Below are 20,738 nucleotides of genomic sequence, written 5' to 3' on the forward strand. Positions count from 1 at the left end.
AGAACACAGGCAGGAAGCTACCATTTACTCACTGTTCCGCTGCGTCAGCAGGTTTTTATTTCCAGTGGTTGAGGGTAACGCCAGGGTAAAGTCAGGCTTGAACATATGTTATGTGACTACTTTATCCTTTAATTTAAGAAAATCCTCCTGGCTTTATTTCTCTTTTTTGAGCTATCAATATTTTTTTTCCTTTCACTCCCTGCTCACACAGGTACAACACTATGAGTGAAAAGCTGCTGTCTTTAGGTTAAGTGATTAGCTCATTCTATGGAGCTCTACTAGTTGCATCCCATATAAATAAAATAATGCGTGGCTACACCATGTTAACATGTGGGAACGAGATCCTAATGTATGGCCACTACTTAGTAAGGCATGGGAACAAGATAATTAATCTTGAATAAAAATTAAGCTGTGGTCAAGGCTTAAATATCTCAGTCCCATGCGTTATTAAGTTGTGGCCATGTATTCAGATCTCGTTCCTACACCTTACTAAGACATGGCCATGACTTAATTATCTTGTTCCTGCACCTTACGAAGTCGTGGTCATTCATGGTTTTTATTTATACAGGATGTCACCAGCAGGGCTCCATAGACATCACTTTGAAAATGTAAACAGAAAATTGATGCATGGGAACGAGATCATAATGCAAGGTCACTACCTAGTAAGGTGTGGGAACAAGATAATTAAGTGATGGCCATGACTCAGTAAGGCATGGGAACGAGATCATGCTTCATTAAACTGCGGTCAATGCTTAAATATTTCATTCCCACACCTTAATGAGTTGTGATTATATGTTATTTTTATTTATACAGGATCTCACCAGCAGGGCTCTGAAGACATCATTTCAAAAATTGATGTTGAAAATATTTGTGAAGGTTTATTTATTGTTGACAATGTTGATTGATGTCGAATCATTTTTTCAGCCCTAGTTCTTTGGAAAGACACCATAGAAGAACCATCTAAAGAACCTTTCTATTGATGGCTCATAATCTGCTGCATCCTGTATCTTAGGGTTAATTGTGTACATTTTTTAAACTAAAATGATTATCTGTGGTTATCAGTTAGATCCTACAAATGCAGAAGATGTAGAAAAAATGCTGGAGTATTTTTTGAAGAACCATCCTTTAAAAGGTTCTTTAGGGAAATAAAAGTGGTTCTGCTATGTCAATGCTTCAAGAAACCCCTTTGACATCTTAGCTTTTAAGAGTGAAGAATCCAAACCCTAACTTAACCAGGGGACCAGCCGTATGTCTGGAGGAGTGAAGTTTATTAGTTTGCGTGCAGGTACCAGGCACCAAGCCAGCCCGTAAGACACTGGGCTGATGCAGTTTTGTAGCATGGACTGATGCCAAGATTAGGCTCAGCCTCTACATGACAAGTGACAGGTGTGACAGACATGAACATGTAGGGATAAACAAGAACAAACTGAAGAATGTTCTAAATACAGTCACAGTACAGAACACATAATACTGAATATAATGACATATAACACAACACTGAATACATTACAGAGCAGCACATTTCTACAAGGGTGTTGATAGAAAATACGGCAACAAAAATTTACCATGTGTGGTAAAAAATTTATGTGCTTAAGCAGTTTGAGATGCCTTGATAGCAAAGAGGTTCAGTGAAGTACTATGTAGAAACCTGGTACATTGCTACCTTTTCTTCCTTATGTTTATGTCACTGCGCAGGTGCTTTTATCCAAGGCAACAAATCACTGTAATTTAAAGCTCCATATGGTATTACAGTAATTTTAAAGCAACATCAACTTCAGTGTGTCCAAGGGCAAAAGCACAGCAGCCCATCATGGCCCGATTCTCTTAATGCCCTGTCTCTTTACCCTCTTATTACTGTTATGGAGACTTTAACCAGTACATAATAACCACTTCTTCTGTCTACTGATAGGAAATGTCAGAGGGCAGGGAAGTGGAAGGTCTTTTATAGGTCACTCTAGCCATTAGGCACCGCCCTGTAGAGAGGTCAGGTCCTGGGTCAGTGCATGTGGAAGGCGAACAGCTGTTTCGACTATCCCCACATCCAAAAGAGATGAAAGGGTACATACAAGGGGGATATAGCACACGGTGGCCCTGAAACCTCAACTGAAATGGGTCATCCATTTCCATCAGTAGCTGCCAGAACCTGTAGATCCTGCCTGAATATACTCACTGGTTTGTGAAACACCCTTTCAAAGTAAGCTTTCAAAAAATGAAATAATAAATAAATAAAACCTGAACTGAGCTCATGCTGTTTTGCTTGTATCTCTCCACTATGTTGCATCGCTCGAGGTGAATGTAAACTTGTTCTAATGGTTTACATAATCCTATTATCGCATGCAGTCCATGCTGTAGTCCTGTATTTGTTGGTGGAATTTCAGATCCCAAGTTACTTGAACCATCAGAATTGCCTCTAGGCCAGACTGTAGCTTTGCTCTTATCTCTAGCAGGGAGCCTACCGCTGCAAAAGCTTATGCACTCTGTCCCATTACAGTTGGAGGAAACATGTCTACAGTACACTTAAGAAGAGCTGGGCCATGCTATTCTAGTCACATAGGTCTTTGGCAAGAGATACAGCCAAATCTACACCTCCTTTGACCAATGGTGGCACACGTGTTCCAGCCTGTCAATCAAATTCATTTCGAAGCTAGTGCTGAGAGAGACATATGGCCTTGGAGGCTAGCAAGGGTACAACAGCAGCAAATCAATCACAGCACTCAGGATTCCTCACACAGCCACAGTTTTTCAGGAACATTTCTCCCTGAAGAACATTTCAAGCTCCATTTCCTGAGGAGGAGTTTTAATGTGGGCAGTGAAAAAGGAAAAGAAAACCTTCACAGTTCAAACATCATACTTGATGTTTTTAGTCATGGATTGTCTTCATCAAATGAAGATGTAACTGGGGGAGCGTGTAATTAGGGGATAGCAGAGGTTATCTCTAACAGCAGGGCTAGGGGCATTTCGAATGGACTGTGCAAACACATTAGTTCAATTAGTTCAATTAGACTGATTCTTACCATCCTCGCGGGACTTCTGGATGAAGGCATCTACTCCACTTTCTCCGTAATTCCCCTCAGAAGCTACTGTGGAGACGTAGTTCCAGCCCATGTGCCGCACTATGTCAACCATGGCCTGGGCCTGGTAGGTGTCCGGAGGAACCACTCGAGAGAAGAAGTCGTAGCGTGTGTTGTCGCTCAACTCTGGCGCTGTCGAAGCATAGCTCACCTGGGGGATCTGTGTGGGGGGGAACAGACGTACAACCTCACTCAGGGTCTTAAGTACACAATTCCCACAAACCCTGCTGAGCCCCAGTCGGTACCCCTGACGGATTACAACACACCTCATCATGGCACAAACTACATTTCCCACTGAGCTCGCACTCTTACTGAGCCGGGTGTGATCTCCTGAAGACCACGGGAGGTAAGGGAGTCCATTCGGAGATAATATATGTGTGTGAAGTTGCTGACACGCAGGTCAACAGTGGCTATCACAGTGGTGCAGGCAGCTTTCTCCAACAGGACCTTTTTTTTTGGGCAGCATTTTTTTTTATTATTCATTCTGTGCTCACAACTGGCCAATCTCAGCAGCAAGCAGAAGAATTTGTTGTAAAAATTGCTTTATATAGCATCTTACAACACTTACACATGGCTTATAGGAACTCGCAAAATGTTCTGTTTCGTGTGAAGGAAGGTGGCTGGCATTTTTGCAACCTCCTGCCCTTAAGAACAGCCTGAGGAAAAGGTTACACCTGCCTATCACATCAGCATTTAAGCAGCACATCTAAAATGGCAACATTATTTCACACTGCGATGACGTAGTCTTTCTCACCGCAATATGCTATGCAAAGCACATGTCTCCACAGCTGCAGAAGATAGAGGATGTGCTTCAATATGTAACTGCAAATTCTGTCAGGGCCAATATCTTCTTGCATTACTCACCAAATAGAAAAACAGCTCTCAGGGCATCGAATGTGACAACTACAGATGGACGTGTGGCACAAAGAATAATGTAGATATGGTCAAGTTATATCTACGGTCATTTTCTATGAGTTTTGCACATTGGTGTGTTTTCTAGTCACGCTTGAGCTGAATAAGTCCATGGAAAAAACGTATATTTAATCAAGTGGAAAATGATAAAGTGGTGATAAATCTGAAAACAAAAAAGTATTTTACCTACAATGTCCTGCATATGTTTTATATATACACTCTACTGTGGAAAAGTCAGAAACCACTCGTCTTTATTTGTTTTATAGTCATAAGGCCATTCAGCACAAACACATTTTTCAGAATCAGAAAAAAGTAGAAAGCGTATGTTTAGCAGAAAATGACACAAAAGCTTAAATAAGTAAAATAGTAGCTTTTTCAGCATTTAGCATGTCAATAGTTTGCTTTTTTAATTCTATTCTTTTTGGTACACTTGCTTTCAGTTTTTCAAAGAAATCTGCTGGATATGGTTGCACTTTCTGCTTTTTGCAAACACATTCAGTTATGTTTATGTCTGGACAGTGGGGTGGTCAGTACATTGTTCTCAAATCACCAGCAGATTGCAGATTTCCTTTTCTTGGTAACAGCTTCTTGACAGCTACATATCCTTTTAGACTCATAGCCTATTGAGTTGTCTTCTCACAGTGGGACGATGGACAGAAACACTGTTGGATTTTTCAGATCTCAAGCAACAGTGGAGCTTTTCTCAAAGATGAAAGCTGTAAGTACTGTTTATCCTATCCCAGCAGTCATCAGATACACCCTGGACAGGTTGCCAGTCCATCGCAGGGCAGACAGACAGACACAGACAGTCACACACAGTCACACACACACACACACACACACACACACACACACACACACACACACACACACACACACACACACCTAGAGGCAATTTAGCATGTTTACAATTTAGCCTGACTGCATGTCTTTGGACTGTGGGAGGAAACCGGAGAACCTGGAGGAAACCCACGCAGACACGGGGAGAACATGCAAACCACAGAGAGGACACCCGGCCGGGGAATCGAACCCAGGCTCTCCTTGCTGTGAGGCGACAGTGCTACCCACCACGCCACCGTGCCGCACTTTTACTGTATGATAATTGTAACTGGAAATTAATGAATGAAGGCCAGTCTATGACTTGGGGCCAGTACTGTTTGCATTAGGCCAAAACATCTCAAAAGCTTTGTAAAATAATGTCACAGATGCCAGGCAACAAATTCCTAACTATTTAATATAATAACCCTTTGTGGTGTAGCTTTTAGAGGCATTATATGAAAACTCTTATATGTCTGGTTCCTAATCACCACTATTGTGAATGATAACTCAGTAAGTATCTCCAGATTAGAGCATTTCGCATGAAAGCATTTATGACTTTATTTACTTATTTACAATTTGATTAAGCTGTTGAAAAAAACCATTCTTACATTATCCAATGATATGCGTGACAAACAATCTGTTATTTCAAAATGTCATTACTCCAGTTGTCTCGCTGTTTAATGCTCAACCATTCCACAAGCTTTGTTTTATTTAATATGTAGCTGTGCAGTAAATAACATTGAAAATCATCGCCTTGCATCTTACTAGCCTTTGCACTAGCCTCAAAGGAGCTTCTTGATGAAGGTGTGGAAGGTTACAGCTGTTGGTTGATCTTGTGAAAGCTCGTTATTTTAAGATTTCAAATCAGGCTTTCTGAGCACCTGAAGGGTGACTAATGATAACGGCAGCAGAGTTTAAAATAAATATTTCCATCCGTGTGCAAAAGCTTTCACCATGCATATGTTTGCATAAATGCATACGATTACAGTGGCTTGAAGAGTCGTCCACTCTTCACATGGATTGCATTATGTTTCGCAGTAATAACATGGATACTTACTGTGAAGTATATGACAGCCCTGCAGATGCACTTACGATATGCACTTACTAAACTGTACATACTATATTTGTGTGTGCTTTCTAAGCAGGCGTTATGGTGAGCTCACAGTTCACAGCTGGGCCTGGTGGCTGCTTGCAGGCATGGAGAGGCTTCTGGATAAACTAATTTGAAACAAATATCCCTCTTCCATATCTAACAGTGCTTCTCTACTGTTATCAGCTGTTGTTTACTCTGATAGGAGATGCAATTTTCACATCTGTTACTGTCAAGCTAAGTGGAGCAGCAAATGGCTGAGCTGCAAGAACAGAATGACAAAAACGCTGTGTAATTATTGAACAAAACAGATTGGTCCTATGCTAGGAATAGGCATTAGCCTAGTGAATGGTGTTACAGAAAACCATTCAAATGCAATTCCATAAGCCCAGGCCAATTTCCATTTAATATTAACAAATTATTGGTAAAATGGATTGTAGAGGAACACAAGCCTGTTTCTAGATTAAGAACCTCAAATTTATTAAACACATTTCCACAGTTTGTCTGAAAAAACAAAGTTTCACATTGTCACAATGTCATTAGCTCCTGTCTGCTAAGTTTAAGTCCCTGTTGAGAGTCATCAATCAAGCTTTGGGCCAGAGCTGGTTAAAGAGGCATACTGCACAGCCAAAAGAGTGTGTTCATAGCACTGACGACCCCCATCTGGCGTCCACAGAGGCATCCGGAGACTGAGTCGCTCAGACTTCAAGCTGTGAAGCAATGAAATTGATCTGTCAGTTTAATGGGAGAGCTGCACTGAGATACACAGTGAGTGACAGAAAGCCAGACATTCCTCTGTGCCATCAGCTGATGTATCTCTAGAGTCTGCCATTTACATCGAAGCGGAAGGATAGATTGTACGTTTGGGTGCTAAAGCTTGAGCGGCTTCAATCTCATCACAACTTGTGCCTTTTCGCTGTATTCCAATCTAAATTGCTCCATTCAGGTTCTACAACATCTACAAACAAAAACAGCTGTGTGTAGGCGTTACAATAATTCCTCATTTATGGGTGTTTGGAGCCTTTGCAAATTATAATTCAGTTGCCATATATGATGCAGCTAAAACATCAACCCTATGGTTAGAGAGGAAAAAGGAGAAACAAAACAAGCTAAATGGATTACATATTTGTTTGTTTGTTTGTTTTTTTGTTTTTTTTTTAACTACTGTTCTGTCAGATTGCAAGTTATTTGCCATATGCTTTATGGCCAGAGCTTCAATCCTGTGGCTGGGAGAGAAAAAAAAACAAACAAGAAAACATACAAACAGAAAATAAATAAACAAACTAGAGACATTGTGTGTTTGGTGTATGTGGAGTTTTACATTTCAAAGCACTGGAGTTATCTGTCATGTACAATATCAACCCTGTGGGTGGAGGAAAAACGTTTTACAGCAAGCTGTCAGATTAATAATAAGGATGGTAAGAGAAAAGCCAGAAAATCACTAAAAAAGAGTGGCAGGATAAACTAAAAGCAGCAGGTACAACAGTTACACACAGACAACTGGACTGAATGGCACCAATGCCATCTCTGTGTTAAAGAAAAAGAAGCAAAGCATTTGGGCAGCTCAGAATTCTTTTGGAACAGTGTCCTCTGGTCAGACAGAACAAAAATTCTTTGGTGATTATTCAGCTGGTGTTTCAAAGAAAAAGAACACCAAGATCACCAAACCTACAGTAAAGTACGAAGGTAGGAGCATCATAATATGGGACTGCTTCTCTGCAAATGGCATCCAATACCATTTGCAGAGAAGCATTACACAACGTTGACACAAACAGGAATTAAGTGATGTACTGGGACATAGTAGAGAAAACTTTATCTCAATAATTTGGGAAGAAGATGAATGTTTCAACAAGACAACGACCCAGAACATATAGCCAAAATAACTCAAGACCAGTTTCTAAACAAGAAAGTGAAGGTACAAGGTCTAGCCAACCTCCTGACCTCAATAATACAGAGAATGTAAGGAGGACTTTGTAGAGAACTTTGGAGAAATTGCGAGTCTATCAGATGGACGAAACATTGGGTAATTTAAAGTGCTGTACAAGGTGTAGTTGCAATGAAGTAATAATGTTATTAATTTGTGGTGTCTGAATACTTACCTCCCTATCAATTTCATTTTTAAACCCATCCTGGTAATGCTTTACAGTTACTACATGCACAAAAGTATTTGTGGCACATTTATAAATAGCATAGTAAGACTATATTAAAATTCTATAATCATTTTGAAATATTCATAAATACATTCATTAATGAGTAATACGCTTTAATTTTATTGGACTGAAAACAGTGATCTTTAATGTGTACATTATGATACATTCATGAATAAATTACAATCTATTTATGGAATCAAGTAATACAAATACTCATACAACCTACTTAAAAGAGATCCAAATTATATTCATCAGTTATCATCTATGCTCATTAGGCATTCCTCACATATATAATACAGTTTACATACATAGTGTTCATGAACTGTACAGTAATAATACAGAATTACATTAGTGTTCCAGGCCACTATGTGAAGCTCTTTTGTTTGATGGTTTAATTGTTCATCAGTGACGGTGGTTTATCTTTTTGTTTATACTTGCAAATACATATTCTTTTGTACATATTGAAAAGTACAAAGTCAACAAACAATATGTCTGTATAGTTAAAGTGGATACATGCATTGGAAGTGTAATTAATAACAAAAGCAAAAGTGTGTAAATATGTTTCCTTTCACTATAGATATGAATTAAACTAGATGCATTGTTGGGTGTATTGTGTTGTCTGAGCCTTTTCAAAAGTATTTGCCTTATACCATACAGACGAAGCATCAATCATATGGCTGGGGAACATAAACAACTTAAAATATATATATATATATCTCCCCTCACTGTACATTGTATCAACTCCATTTACTATATAGGTGCACTTTGTAATACTACAATTACAGACTAGTCCATCTGTTTCTATGCATACTTTTTAACCCCCCACCCCTTTAACCCTGTTCTTCAATGGTGAGAACCCCCACAAGACCACCACAGAGCAGGTATTATTTGAGTGGTAGATCATTCTCACCAAGTTAGTGTCACTGCAGTGCTGAGAATGATCCACGTCCTAAATAAACCTGTTCGGTGTTCCTGTCCACCAACCAAAAATATCCAGCTGGTAACTTCCTGTGAGCAGCATCATGTGACCAGTGATGAGAACTAGATGATGACTAACATAAACTGTGCAGCAACAGATGAGCTATAGCTCTAACTTACATCTACAAGGTAGACCAACAAGGTAAGAGGTCTAATAGAGTGGACAGTGAGTGGACACAGCACAACGCACATGAACATGTCACCACCACATCAGTGTCACTGCAATGCTGAGAATGATCCACCACCCAAATAATACCTGCTCTGTGGTGGTCCTGTGGGGGCCATATCCACTGAAGAACAGGGTAAAAGGAGGCTACGCAGAGAAACATGCAGAAAAACAGGTTGACTACAGTCTGTAATTCTAGAGCTATAAAGTGCACCCATACACTATGACAAGAGCATCAACTCCATAGCTGGAGAAAAAACAAAACAAGCTAGATGCATTGTGTGTTTGGTGCATTGTATAACCCTGTTTTACAGTTCACAGCACTGGCTCGCTAAGAAGAAGTATTCTGAACGAGCATTAGATACATTTATAATATTCTCATCATTCAAACTTGACCTTTGAAGATTTAGCAGCCCATTGCACCTTGGAAATGGCATCTAGTCATGCTTATCTCATTCAGTATCTTTGGTCTCCAGGGGAGACTGTCATCATGCAGCCTCCTTATAGCCTTTCCATCGCTCCTGGAATGAGTGCTTTATTGGGAGTAGAGGCCCGAGTCTGGTGAATCAAATTAATATCTGACTCATATTCCAGGCTCAGCTCTTTCTGCTTGACCAAACAGATCCTTCAGCAGATGCCTAGAATGTTGAGACTTTCCTAGTTACCTAACCGCTGAAGAGCAGGACTTCTGCAGCATGTGTGATGTATCTTTACGGTGGTGCTGGTGATCAGGGGTATTACGTAGGGGTTATGCAGGGCAGGAGAAGAAGATAAGTCTTTGTCAGTTCATTATCTCCTCCAAGCAGCATGGTTTTTGTTTGGGGCCGACAGCAGGAGAGGAGCTTATCCAGTGTCAGGGTCAAAGAGGGGTTTGGATATAATCACCGCAGGGGGCTCTAGCCAACCAAGCAGCCTCTGCAAAAATCAGCTCCAGCTATCGATTTGTTTGTCACAGTTCTGTGTAAGACAGCTAACAATCATTACTTGGCAGACGATGCACTTGATATTTTGATTGGTCCATGTTAGCATTAGTCTTACCATAGGATATGGGCTAATGCCTTTCAGTAATTATTCATTCATCAAGGACGTTTGCTTGATTCCACTTGCTTGTATATTTCGAGAACCCCAAGAAATCTAAAGACGCAATAATGGGGCCATAGAAGCCTGATATTTACATTAAGATAGCTAACTCTGAAGCATGGTTGAGATTTTGTGCATATTAAGTAAATTTCACCCTACAGAACTTTTGCCCTTTTCTCTTTCAGAAAACCTTAATCAAAACACATCAGGGCTATGCTAGTGTATGCTAATCAAGTCTGTCAGAGGGAGCCATTTCATCATCTACAAAGACAGAATCGAGAGCCTGGTGAGAAAGCTGAGGCTGCAAAGTCAGTTTTGTGTATGGCATTAATGGGATCCCACTGGAATATAGAAAGAGGCCCTGGAAGATCAACAGATGCTGTAATATGGTGTCACAGAGGCGGTGTATGAGTGTTATTTCTGGTCGTTCATTGCCTCAGAAAAATTCCCCTTTTCCTGTGGAAAGCACATTTCCACACTTTAAGAAAGCTAACAAAACAATGAGTTAAAAAAACAAAACTCTCGCATTTAACCGATGTAATCCTATCCAGTTAAAGTTAAGTGGTTTTTGTTAATTTTCGTAACCTGGCCTGTCTGTGGAGATGCTAGTGTGTTATTCAGCCAGAACAGAACATACAGGTGGACATAGCAATAGCACTCAGATCACCCATGTGGAAAAACCTAAGAATGTAATAATAGACAGCGGCTGCTTACGTAACATTCGTGATAAACTCTGGAAAAAAGCTACAGTGACACGTCCCTAGCTTCTTCAGACATTTAATGGAGAAAGGCCTCAATTATAGATGCTTGTGAGGAACATTAATTATTCAAAGTAGCCTCTGTGGCGTAGACTTCTCAATGGCGATTGAGGGTGAAATATTGGCAAGGGAAAATACCACCTGCTTAATTATGGTGATTAGCTCAGGGGGCCATCTCGCCTCTCCTCTACAATCCATCCTTATTTGTCTATTTCACTGCTAATCGTGCCACTGCAGATGGGGAATTCATGACTAGGTTTTTAGAGGTCTATCTGTTGCTTCTGACTTCCACTTATGATCAATTAACTATCAAAGAAGCTCTCAAAATGTAATGCAATTATTAATTATAACATTCTTTGATCCAGGCTAATGGGATGGAATCTATATTATGAGAACATTATCAAGGTTCAGCAAAAAGATCAGAAACACTGAAGACAATAAGACAAGCGGGTAGTTATTTGAAAAATTCAGCCATTGTTTTGGACAGTGTAAATAAAGTTTTTAATTGCCACGATTTCTGCTCCTTCTTGTAACCTGTAAATACTGAAAGCCACTGCTTTTGATGTTTAAAATCTCATTTTATGGTACACTATAATGAGACTATACAAATGTGCCCCTATGAGAAATCAGTTCATGAATAAGGCACTAAAAAGAAGTCTATGCCCTTATTGTTTCATGATGGTACAATTATTATAATATATTATTACTTTACACCAATGTGTCCACTGTTCCTTTGAGAGAAAGTATAATCTTTGTGGTGGGCCAAAGGCTAAAAAGCCAATGTCATGATTGGCCCCTCCCAGTCCTCTCCATGTGTTAGTGTTTTGGTTTAGCCCATGTGCGTTTGTTTTGGTTTAGCCCCCTCATTTCATGACTCCGCCCCTGATTGTCTCCACCTGTTTTCCACCTGTCCCTCACCTTCCCTGTGTATTTAAGCCCTGTGTTTGGCCCTTGTGTTTGCTGGACTTTGTTGGTGTTACCTGCTGCTCTTTGTACTGATCTATGTCCTATTGCTTGTTCTGTTGGATTCTGGTGTCTGTCATGTCTGCCCCCCTATCTATCCCTGTTGGAACTATGACCCTGGACTGTTACGACTATGACCCTGGATTTGCCTTTAATAAATCTCGCTTATCTCAGAATATGTGTCCGCCTCCTAGCTCCCCGTTACAGCCAAAACCGTACAAAAATAAAAAAGGCTGGTACAATGCAAATATCTATAATATATGTATGTGTGTATATATATATATATATATATATATATATATATATATATATATATATACACACACACAGACACACACACACATGTATATACACTACATTGCCAAAAGTATTCACTCACCCATCCAAATCATTGGGTTCAGGTGTTCCAATCACTTCCATGGCCACAGATGTATAAAACCAAGCACCTTGGCCTGCAGACTGCTTCTACAAACATTAGTGAAAGAATGGATCGCTCTCAGGAGCTCAATTCCAACGTGGTAACACGATAGGATGCCACCTGTGCAACATTTAAATATGTGAAATTTCCTCACTACTAAATATTCCACAGTCAACTGTCAGTGGTATTACAACAAAGTGGAAGTGATTGGCAACACAGCCATGAAGTGGTAGGCCACGTAAAATGACAGAAAATGACAGTGGATGCTGAGGCGCATAGTGCGCAGAGGTTGCCAACATTCTGCAGAGTCAATCACTACAGACCTCCAAACTTCAAATGGCCTTCATATTAGCTTAAGAACAGTGTGTAGAGAGCTTCATGGAATGGGTTTCCATGGCCAAGCAGCTGCATCCAAGCCTTACATCACCAAACGAAACACAAAGTGTCGAATGCAGTGGTATAAACCGCCGCCACTGTTCTCTGGAGTGAGGAATCACACTTCTCCATCTGGCAATCTGATGGATGAGCCTGGGTTTGGCGGTTTCCAGAAGATCGGTACTTGTCTGACTGCATTGTACCAAGTGTAAAGTTTGGTGAAGGGGGGATTATGGTGTGGGGTTGTTTTTCAGGAGTTGGGATCAGCCCCTTAGTTCCAGTGGAAGGAAATCTTAATACTTCAGCAGACCAAGAGATGTTGGACAATTACATGCGCCCAACTTTCTGGGAACAGTTCGGGGTCGGCCCCTTATGGTTCCAGCATTACTGCGCACCAGTGCACAAAGCAAGGTCCATAAATACATGGATGAACGAGTTTAGTGTGGAAAAACTTTACTGGCCTGCACAGAGTCCTGACTTCAACCCGATAGAACACGTTTGGGATGAATTAGAGCGGAGACTGTGAGCCAGGCCTTCTCGTCCAACATCAGTGTTTGACCTCACAAATGCGCTTCTGGAAGAATGGTCAAAAATTCCCATAAACACTCCTAACCCTTGTGGAAAGCCTTCCCACAAGAGTTGAAGCTGTTATAGCTGCAAGGGGTGGACTGATATCATATTACTCCCTATGGATTAAGAATGGGATGTCACTCGAATTCATACGCATGTGAAGGCAGGCGAGCGAATACTTTTGGCAATATAGTGTATGTTGTTATTTTCTAGGCATCAGTAGCAAAATGTAACATTTTGGCTGGAGTGGCCCTTAAACTTATAAAAAATATTAGGTTGTATAAAAATATGTTTGTTTCATTATTGAGTGAGGAGGCGCCTGGTTAGGACAACTTGCTGGTGGGCCAAATCAAATGTCTTCCCTGCTTTGTGCAGCACCGCTATGTACTCTTCCACTGCATAATACTTCATGCAAAGTGACACACACTCTGAGAAATAGTTAGTCATTTGTCATTGGGACAGAACCCCTCTTGTCACTGGGGTGGTACCCTGAAAGTTAGAACTCCTTTAGTCAGGGAACATAATTGTGCCATAATCCATTGAAATTACTTACACCCACACTTTCCACACCATTGAAAATCCACACACCCCGTCTTGCCTCCAGACTTTTTATTTTATTTTTCTGTTTTTATACACTCGGTTATGAAAAAATACAAATATGTACTTTTCATCTAGGAACCTTAAGGTACACAACTGGACCTTAAAATCACTGTTGTACCTCTAAGGGTGCATTTCCACTGTACCTTCATGAATGAAGAATGTACCTGCGTAGTACCTTTATTTCCATCACAGTAGAACAAGTCGACCACTGGAACATCACTAATATGTAATTATTGCATCCTATCAATGGTTTATATGTATCAGACCTGCATAACCCTCACAGACCAATACCATACATCTCAAGACCAAGACCAGCACCCAGAACAACAGCCACAGGTACCTTAAATTTCCTGCTGAGCAGGAACCCCAACAGGAACAATTTATAGCAGCAATTGCTTGTGATCCAGTGACGACTGACAGATCACAAAAAGGCACTAAAACATAGAGATGGCAACATGTCAGGTTTAAGAGGTCATGGTGTGACAGGTTAAAATGAGTAATATCGCCAACAACACCTTCATCAATCAAACCAACATCTATTTCACACGTCAGTATAACAGCACACTGGGATGTTCACATTTAACATTTATCTATATTTCAAAACGAATGCGAATAACCTTTAATACTTCACAGTTGTTCTAAATCTATAAACTCATTAAAAAGATAGATCGTATCTTTTTGACTGCAAAACCTCCCACGTATGTGTGACTGTCAAGAGGTGCATGATGAAGTGACAGATCACCTTTAAATAATCTAAATATGCTTATCTAAACTTTGTATATGGATTTTAATAAAAACCTGTCCTGCTTTGTCATGATAAGTTAATGAAGTTCAACACATCCATCAGATAATGTTTGAAGTGTTTATAGCCAATTTCTGTGGCCACATCCAATTTAATATCAGCACCTAAGGCCCTATTACCATTTTACAGCACAGCATCTGGCTATATTAATGATAGTCACTATTATTTAAATGATCTTCTTTGCCCTTTTAGTGTGACCTGAGCATGGGGATGGAACATAATAAGTCAGAAGTCTTTGAACTAATAGGTGAATGTGTGAACTAGTTAAAGCACATAGTTCTAAGAACCCCCGGCAGCAACTTGTTCTTCAGTTTTTCTGAGGTTTGATAAGTTGGAACAGACAGAATGCACAGTGCCAAACACTTGAGAAATATTATTAAAAATAAAAGTGTAATGATTTTTGTTCAGTGTTTCGCATACTGTGCAGGACTAAATCCAGATAACCAGGACTCATTATGCAGTTGGTCAATGCCCCTTTAATACTGACAATATGCACATTATGCTTAGAATACTTTGATATATTATATCACCATATGATAAAATATTGTTGTATTGCCCATAGTGGTAAATTATTTTAGCAAATAGTGTAAAACTTGGTTTTGGCCTTATTTGAAAGCTCAGGCTAAGACTGATATCAAGGTCAACATCCCAATCATGGCCAAGAACCAGGGGTGCATAAGCCAAGACTCAAAGACATGCATTTATGGTTTCAGTTTATTGCAAGTCTGCAACAGAAGATGTAAGTCTAAAGATATTGTTTACCTTTTTACAAAAAGGATTTAAAGTCTTTATAATACAGAGCTTTTGAAAGGATGTGGTGTTTTTTTTAGGAAAACACCATATACTGTATCAGTTCAGGTGGTCACTTGGTAGTATTTGGGGCTCACTAGACTGTATATGCTATGCAACTGATTGTATCTGGTGCTCACTTGATAGTATCTGGAGCTAACCTGATAGTATCAGGTGCTCTCTTATTAGTATCAGGTGCTCATGTAATAGTATCTGGTACTCATTTATTATTATCTGGTACATGCCTGGTAGCATCTTGTGCTCACTTCATATTAGAGACTGATGCTCACCTAATGCTATCTGGTGCTCATTTATTAGTATCTTGCACTTACCTGATAGTATCTTGTGGTCACTTATTTTTATCTAGTACTCACCTAATAGTATCTGGTGCTCATTTATTAGTGTCTCATTAGAATCCCACTTATAATTATCTAGTATTCACCTGATAGTATCTGGTGATCACTTATTAGTCTCTGGTGATCACTTATTAGTACCTAGAGCTCACATAATTGGGTGCACCAGATTTTTCATCCCCCCAAAATAATAATAATAATAATAATAATAATAATAATAATAATAATAAAACATACACAATGCTGTTTAAGAGGATCTGTATTGAAAGGCTATTTCATACATTGTTGGCCTACTTTAAAAACTCTCAATCAATTATCCAAATAATAAAATCAAATTGCATTGTTCTACAGGTGGAAACTCACAAGGCATACTGCTTCCATCCCTGTTCCTAAGTGACAGTAGTGTTGAAACTGCAATCAACTGTCTAGCTATCATTTAAACAACAGAAACAACAGAACAAATCCATCTATGTCCTCAAAACCTGCCCAGTGTGAAGCCCTCCCACTATGATCAATTAGGGGTGAGTAATACTGCATAAATATGACATCATGATTAGAAATGGCAGATCAGTATTGATGGTTATCTGTATAACCTCCATTCTCAGCAGAAAATGCTGTATCTGAGATTAGAGGGAAAAATGAATCAGATCTAATTCTGTAACTCATCTAGCCTGAAATAGCACTCGTTGTGATGTTGTTAGCTGTGTATTTCTTCCTGTGGGGCAGTAGTGTGTTGGAGTAATGTCATGCCCCAAGCAATCCCTACCACTCAGAAGTGACACTGAATTTTGTCTCACACACTTACTATTTACCTGTACCTAATGCTTATTCTATTTTGAGTCCCCAAAAAAGACTTCAGATGCTGAATTTGGTGTAAGAAATAAAGGCCTCAATTCTTTATTTAAGGCTTAGGAAAAAGCATTCAGCCTGGCCACCACGCTCCGGAAATCCTAATGCCAGCGCAGTGTACAGGATTCTCACTTTTATACAATTCCCTTGGGGTGATGAGGTAATCACCCCTCCTTCTTTCACATTTCATACCCTTGTTTAGTCACTCCAAAGAGGTCCCTAGGTTTTCCTTACTGGGTACCCTTAGGTCCAACGAAAGATGTTTTTATTTTTTTCAACAGACATTATCATCCCTGCACCAAGTATGGTCTTGCACCTCAAGGCCACTTACACAACCACCTTACATGGCTGGCCTACTTACGTTTTGAGTTAAAAAGTTCACTGTGTAGAAATCATGCATATGCATGCAGAACAGAGTTAAAAGTTTATATAGGGCCTCTTTATACAAAATTCAGGCCTCTGCTTTCTACACAGTGTACTGGTATGCTTGTTATGTGTTAAACCTCTCATGTGCAAGATAAATCAGAGTTTCTTTTTAACCACTGCGATATTGTCATTTTATTCCACCAGTAGTTTGAGCACGATAGCACTTTTAGATGCTCTTTTTAAGAGACATACTTCATTTAAAAATAGCCCATTTTAAAGCTTGTTAGTATTTAACCCTAGTGCGGTGATCAGGTCTGTGGGACCCATTTTCAATGTTTACCAAAGGAAAATATTATGCGATTTTTTATTACTTCAACCTCAGATTCCTTGGCCTTTGCTCATTTCTCTGAAAATGAACATATAAAAAGAATATTCAAAGACTTCACACTGTAAACACTCTACACATTTATATTACACATGTGCATCTGGTATTTTTATGTAAATCGGCTGTATTGATTTTTAAAAATAAATAAATAAACAAATGCGGTGTGTCTGAAAAAACACTGGGGGAAAGATATTGACTCACACTGCAAAAGAAAAAAGTGTTATTGTTATCTCTAATCATGATACTTAAAGATATTGTCACAATGCCCTATATGTATTATGATATTTGGTTTTGACAGAACCAATAGTGTCACATTTCATACAGTGTGATGAGAAACTATAAATAAAATTATTTTTATTTAAACTTAAATAAAAGTGAATGACTAGTTTGCTCTCTTTATAATGAACCAAGTAACGGTTAAGCATTCTTTAAGTGCTAATGATATCCAAAATATGCTACAACAGTGACTTAATTTATGACAATAACAATAAATACCGCCCCCTAAAACCAACAGTGACAGCCCTACATCCTTCCAATCATTCTGTGTGCGATTGTAGAGACCTTTCATACCCTTCTTCAGTCACCACACATCCTTTTGAGCTGAGAGAAATATTTCAGCCCCTGAATTTACTGTAGCTGTTCTATTCCCCCTGCAGAAAGCGCAATCCATATTTCCACTAGATTTGTTTTGTGTCTCCTCTACCCACCAAACCTCAGGACAAGTAATTAAGTCTGGTGCCACCACAGCAACAATATGCATTTCCTTTCCTGTGACACTCGGGTGCAGAGCAGCTATCATCACTCATACATACTCAAACCTCTGCTGACATTTAGCAAACAAAAAGAGGAGGACTGACCAGCATCCTGAATGTGTTTTGCTGTTTACAGTGCTCTTTGTCACAGTCTTATTTGGGTAAAGCCTTGATTGCCTTGCTGGCAACTTCGCTTGCTCTGTCTGTTTCCCCTTCAACCAGTTGTATTATTCATTCATCTATCAAACGGTGGAGGCACCACAATATTTCCAGCACAAAGTGAAGACTCTAAAATGATGCCCTGAACCTATGATGGGCTTTGATAGTGTGAAGAGATGGAACATGGGATGTAAGACGTAGGCATAACCAGACGAAGATTAAAAAAAGAGAGCACGAGAGCGACCATAAAAAAATAGGATTTTAAAAAACTGTTTTACATTTTGGACTTTGCACACAAACACTTAGAAATGCATGAGTTATCACAGTTATGTGAAGGTGAAACATTTACATTTATGGCATTTTAGCAGACGCTCTTATCCCGAGTGACTTACAATTTGATTTTTTTACACAGGTAGGCCAAGGTGGTGTTAGGAGTCTTGCCCAAGGACTCTTATTGGTATAGTGTAGGGTGCTCGCCCTAGTGGGGTATCGAACACCAGTCTACAAGGCAGCAGTCTTAGCCACTACACTATACCAACCAATGAAACATACTTGCTCATGTTACAGGTAAAAAATGTAAGCGACACCAGTTAACTTACGTTTGGTTGATTTTCTGAGGGAAAATAAGTTAAAGATTAAAAATCTCTATAGATTTTAATCCTCTGTACATTTTAATGCATAATGACTGTCTGAATTGATAATATTTTGGAGAAAATAAATAGAAATTGTACACTTTTGCAGCAAAATGTAATACTTCCATGTGTTCTCTGTAGAGGACGTGTTTTCAAAGTCAACAAAATATATGATTGGACTTTGGTATAGGGCTGTATTAAAAAGAAAACAATGTTGGGTGAGGGTGACTAGCTTTTAACCATCTATTGCATGAATGAACATAATTTAAAAAAAATTAATGTGTTATTTAAAATTGCTTAAATAATGGAAGTATTGGACAAAGTATATATTTTTAAAGTGGTGTATTTGATAGATTGTTGCTATAGGGCAACAATGCGCAATTGTACTATAGCATCATAAAATAAAAAAAAAGCATGAAATCAAATTTTTCTGTAAAAACATCCTTTTATTGAAAACAAGATGAAACAAATCCCGCATGTACTTGTAGTGAAATGTATGACCCAATATTTACAAATATTGGAAATTAGTACAATTTCAATTGGTACTTTGAATGTATGGTAATCATAACAAGAATTCTTGTTCATGTGATATCAAAGTATTTATCTTTCAAGGTCAAAGATCCTTTTTTTTGCAATTAAATAGGAAAACACAGATTTTAGGTTACTACATTTCTGTGACACTGAGATAAAGTAACACAATAGAGAGTTTACTACTTTGAACCAACTAGATCAAATATTAATCATTTTCCATCATACATATAATACTACTACTACTACTACTACTACTACTAATAATAATAATAATAATAATAATAATAATAATAATAATAATATAACTTTATTTATAGAAAACTTTTCTTATGTGCAGCAGAACAGAGCTTTACAATGAAATAGTATTTCTTTACAAAATAAAATCAAAACACAAGATTGGAATGAAAATCAAATCAAGCCAAATAAGAAGATAAAGTGAAAAATAAATAATCAATAAATTACTATAATCCTTGAAAATCAATTTAAATAAAAGCTAAATATGTTTCTGAACTTGACTGCCTAATTGTGAAAGGTAATGAGTCCCACAGTTAAGAAGCAGTACAGAACAAGGTCTCTCCACTTTTTTATGCAGGGTGTTTGCAAAAGGCCAGTATCTGCAGGTCCAAGATCATAAATAGACACACATTTGACTCACAAACATTCTTTCTAAGCCACTTATCCTTTTTGGGCGTAGGGGGAGTGGAAGCCTATCCCAGCAGTCATTAGGCAGAAGGCAGGAAACACCCTGAACAGGTCGCCAGTCTATCACAGGGCAGACACATGGACATACACTTTTGTTTAGGGTGTCCAACTGGCCTTACTGCATGTCTTTGGACTGTGGGAAGAAACGTTCGCAGACTCGGGGAGAACACAGGAAGGAAATTGAGCCCAAGCTCTTCTTGCTGTGAGGCGACATTTAATCATATAAAATTTTCATTGAATAATTTGATGAACATTCCAGGTTCATATAAGATAAGCCTGTACTAGACCAACACTCAAAGAAAACTCTGGACATCACTACCCATTCATTTTTAAAATAATAAAGATATTTTATAGTGTATAGTGTTATAGCTGATGGGGATAAATTGATTTCTTAATGCTTGTACACTGAACACTCTAACTAATAATTGCATGAGGGGAGATCCATGTAGCTTTTCCAACTGTTCTTAC

At 38.9% G+C, this 20,738-nt stretch overlaps 1 protein-coding gene across 4 annotated transcripts in view; it reads right to left on the reverse strand.

The window, feature by feature from the left end:
• grm4 (glutamate receptor, metabotropic 4) overlaps positions 1–20,738 on the reverse strand; it is a 228,372-nt gene that overhangs the window by 74,620 nt on the left and 133,014 nt on the right. For all 4 annotated transcript variants that reach the window (XM_017697823.2, XM_017697821.2, XM_037534870.1 and 1 more), the window contains one exon: positions 3,015–3,231. In XM_017697823.2, the coding sequence (XP_017553312.1) occupies positions 3,015–3,231 (217 nt within the window). The remainder of the gene's footprint in view (positions 1–3,014; positions 3,232–20,738) is intronic.

Source organism: Pygocentrus nattereri, chromosome 26 (assembly GCF_015220715.1).
Source record: "Pygocentrus nattereri isolate fPygNat1 chromosome 26, fPygNat1.pri, whole genome shotgun sequence".
Classification (NCBI taxonomy): Eukaryota; Metazoa; Chordata; class Actinopteri; order Characiformes; family Serrasalmidae; genus Pygocentrus; species Pygocentrus nattereri.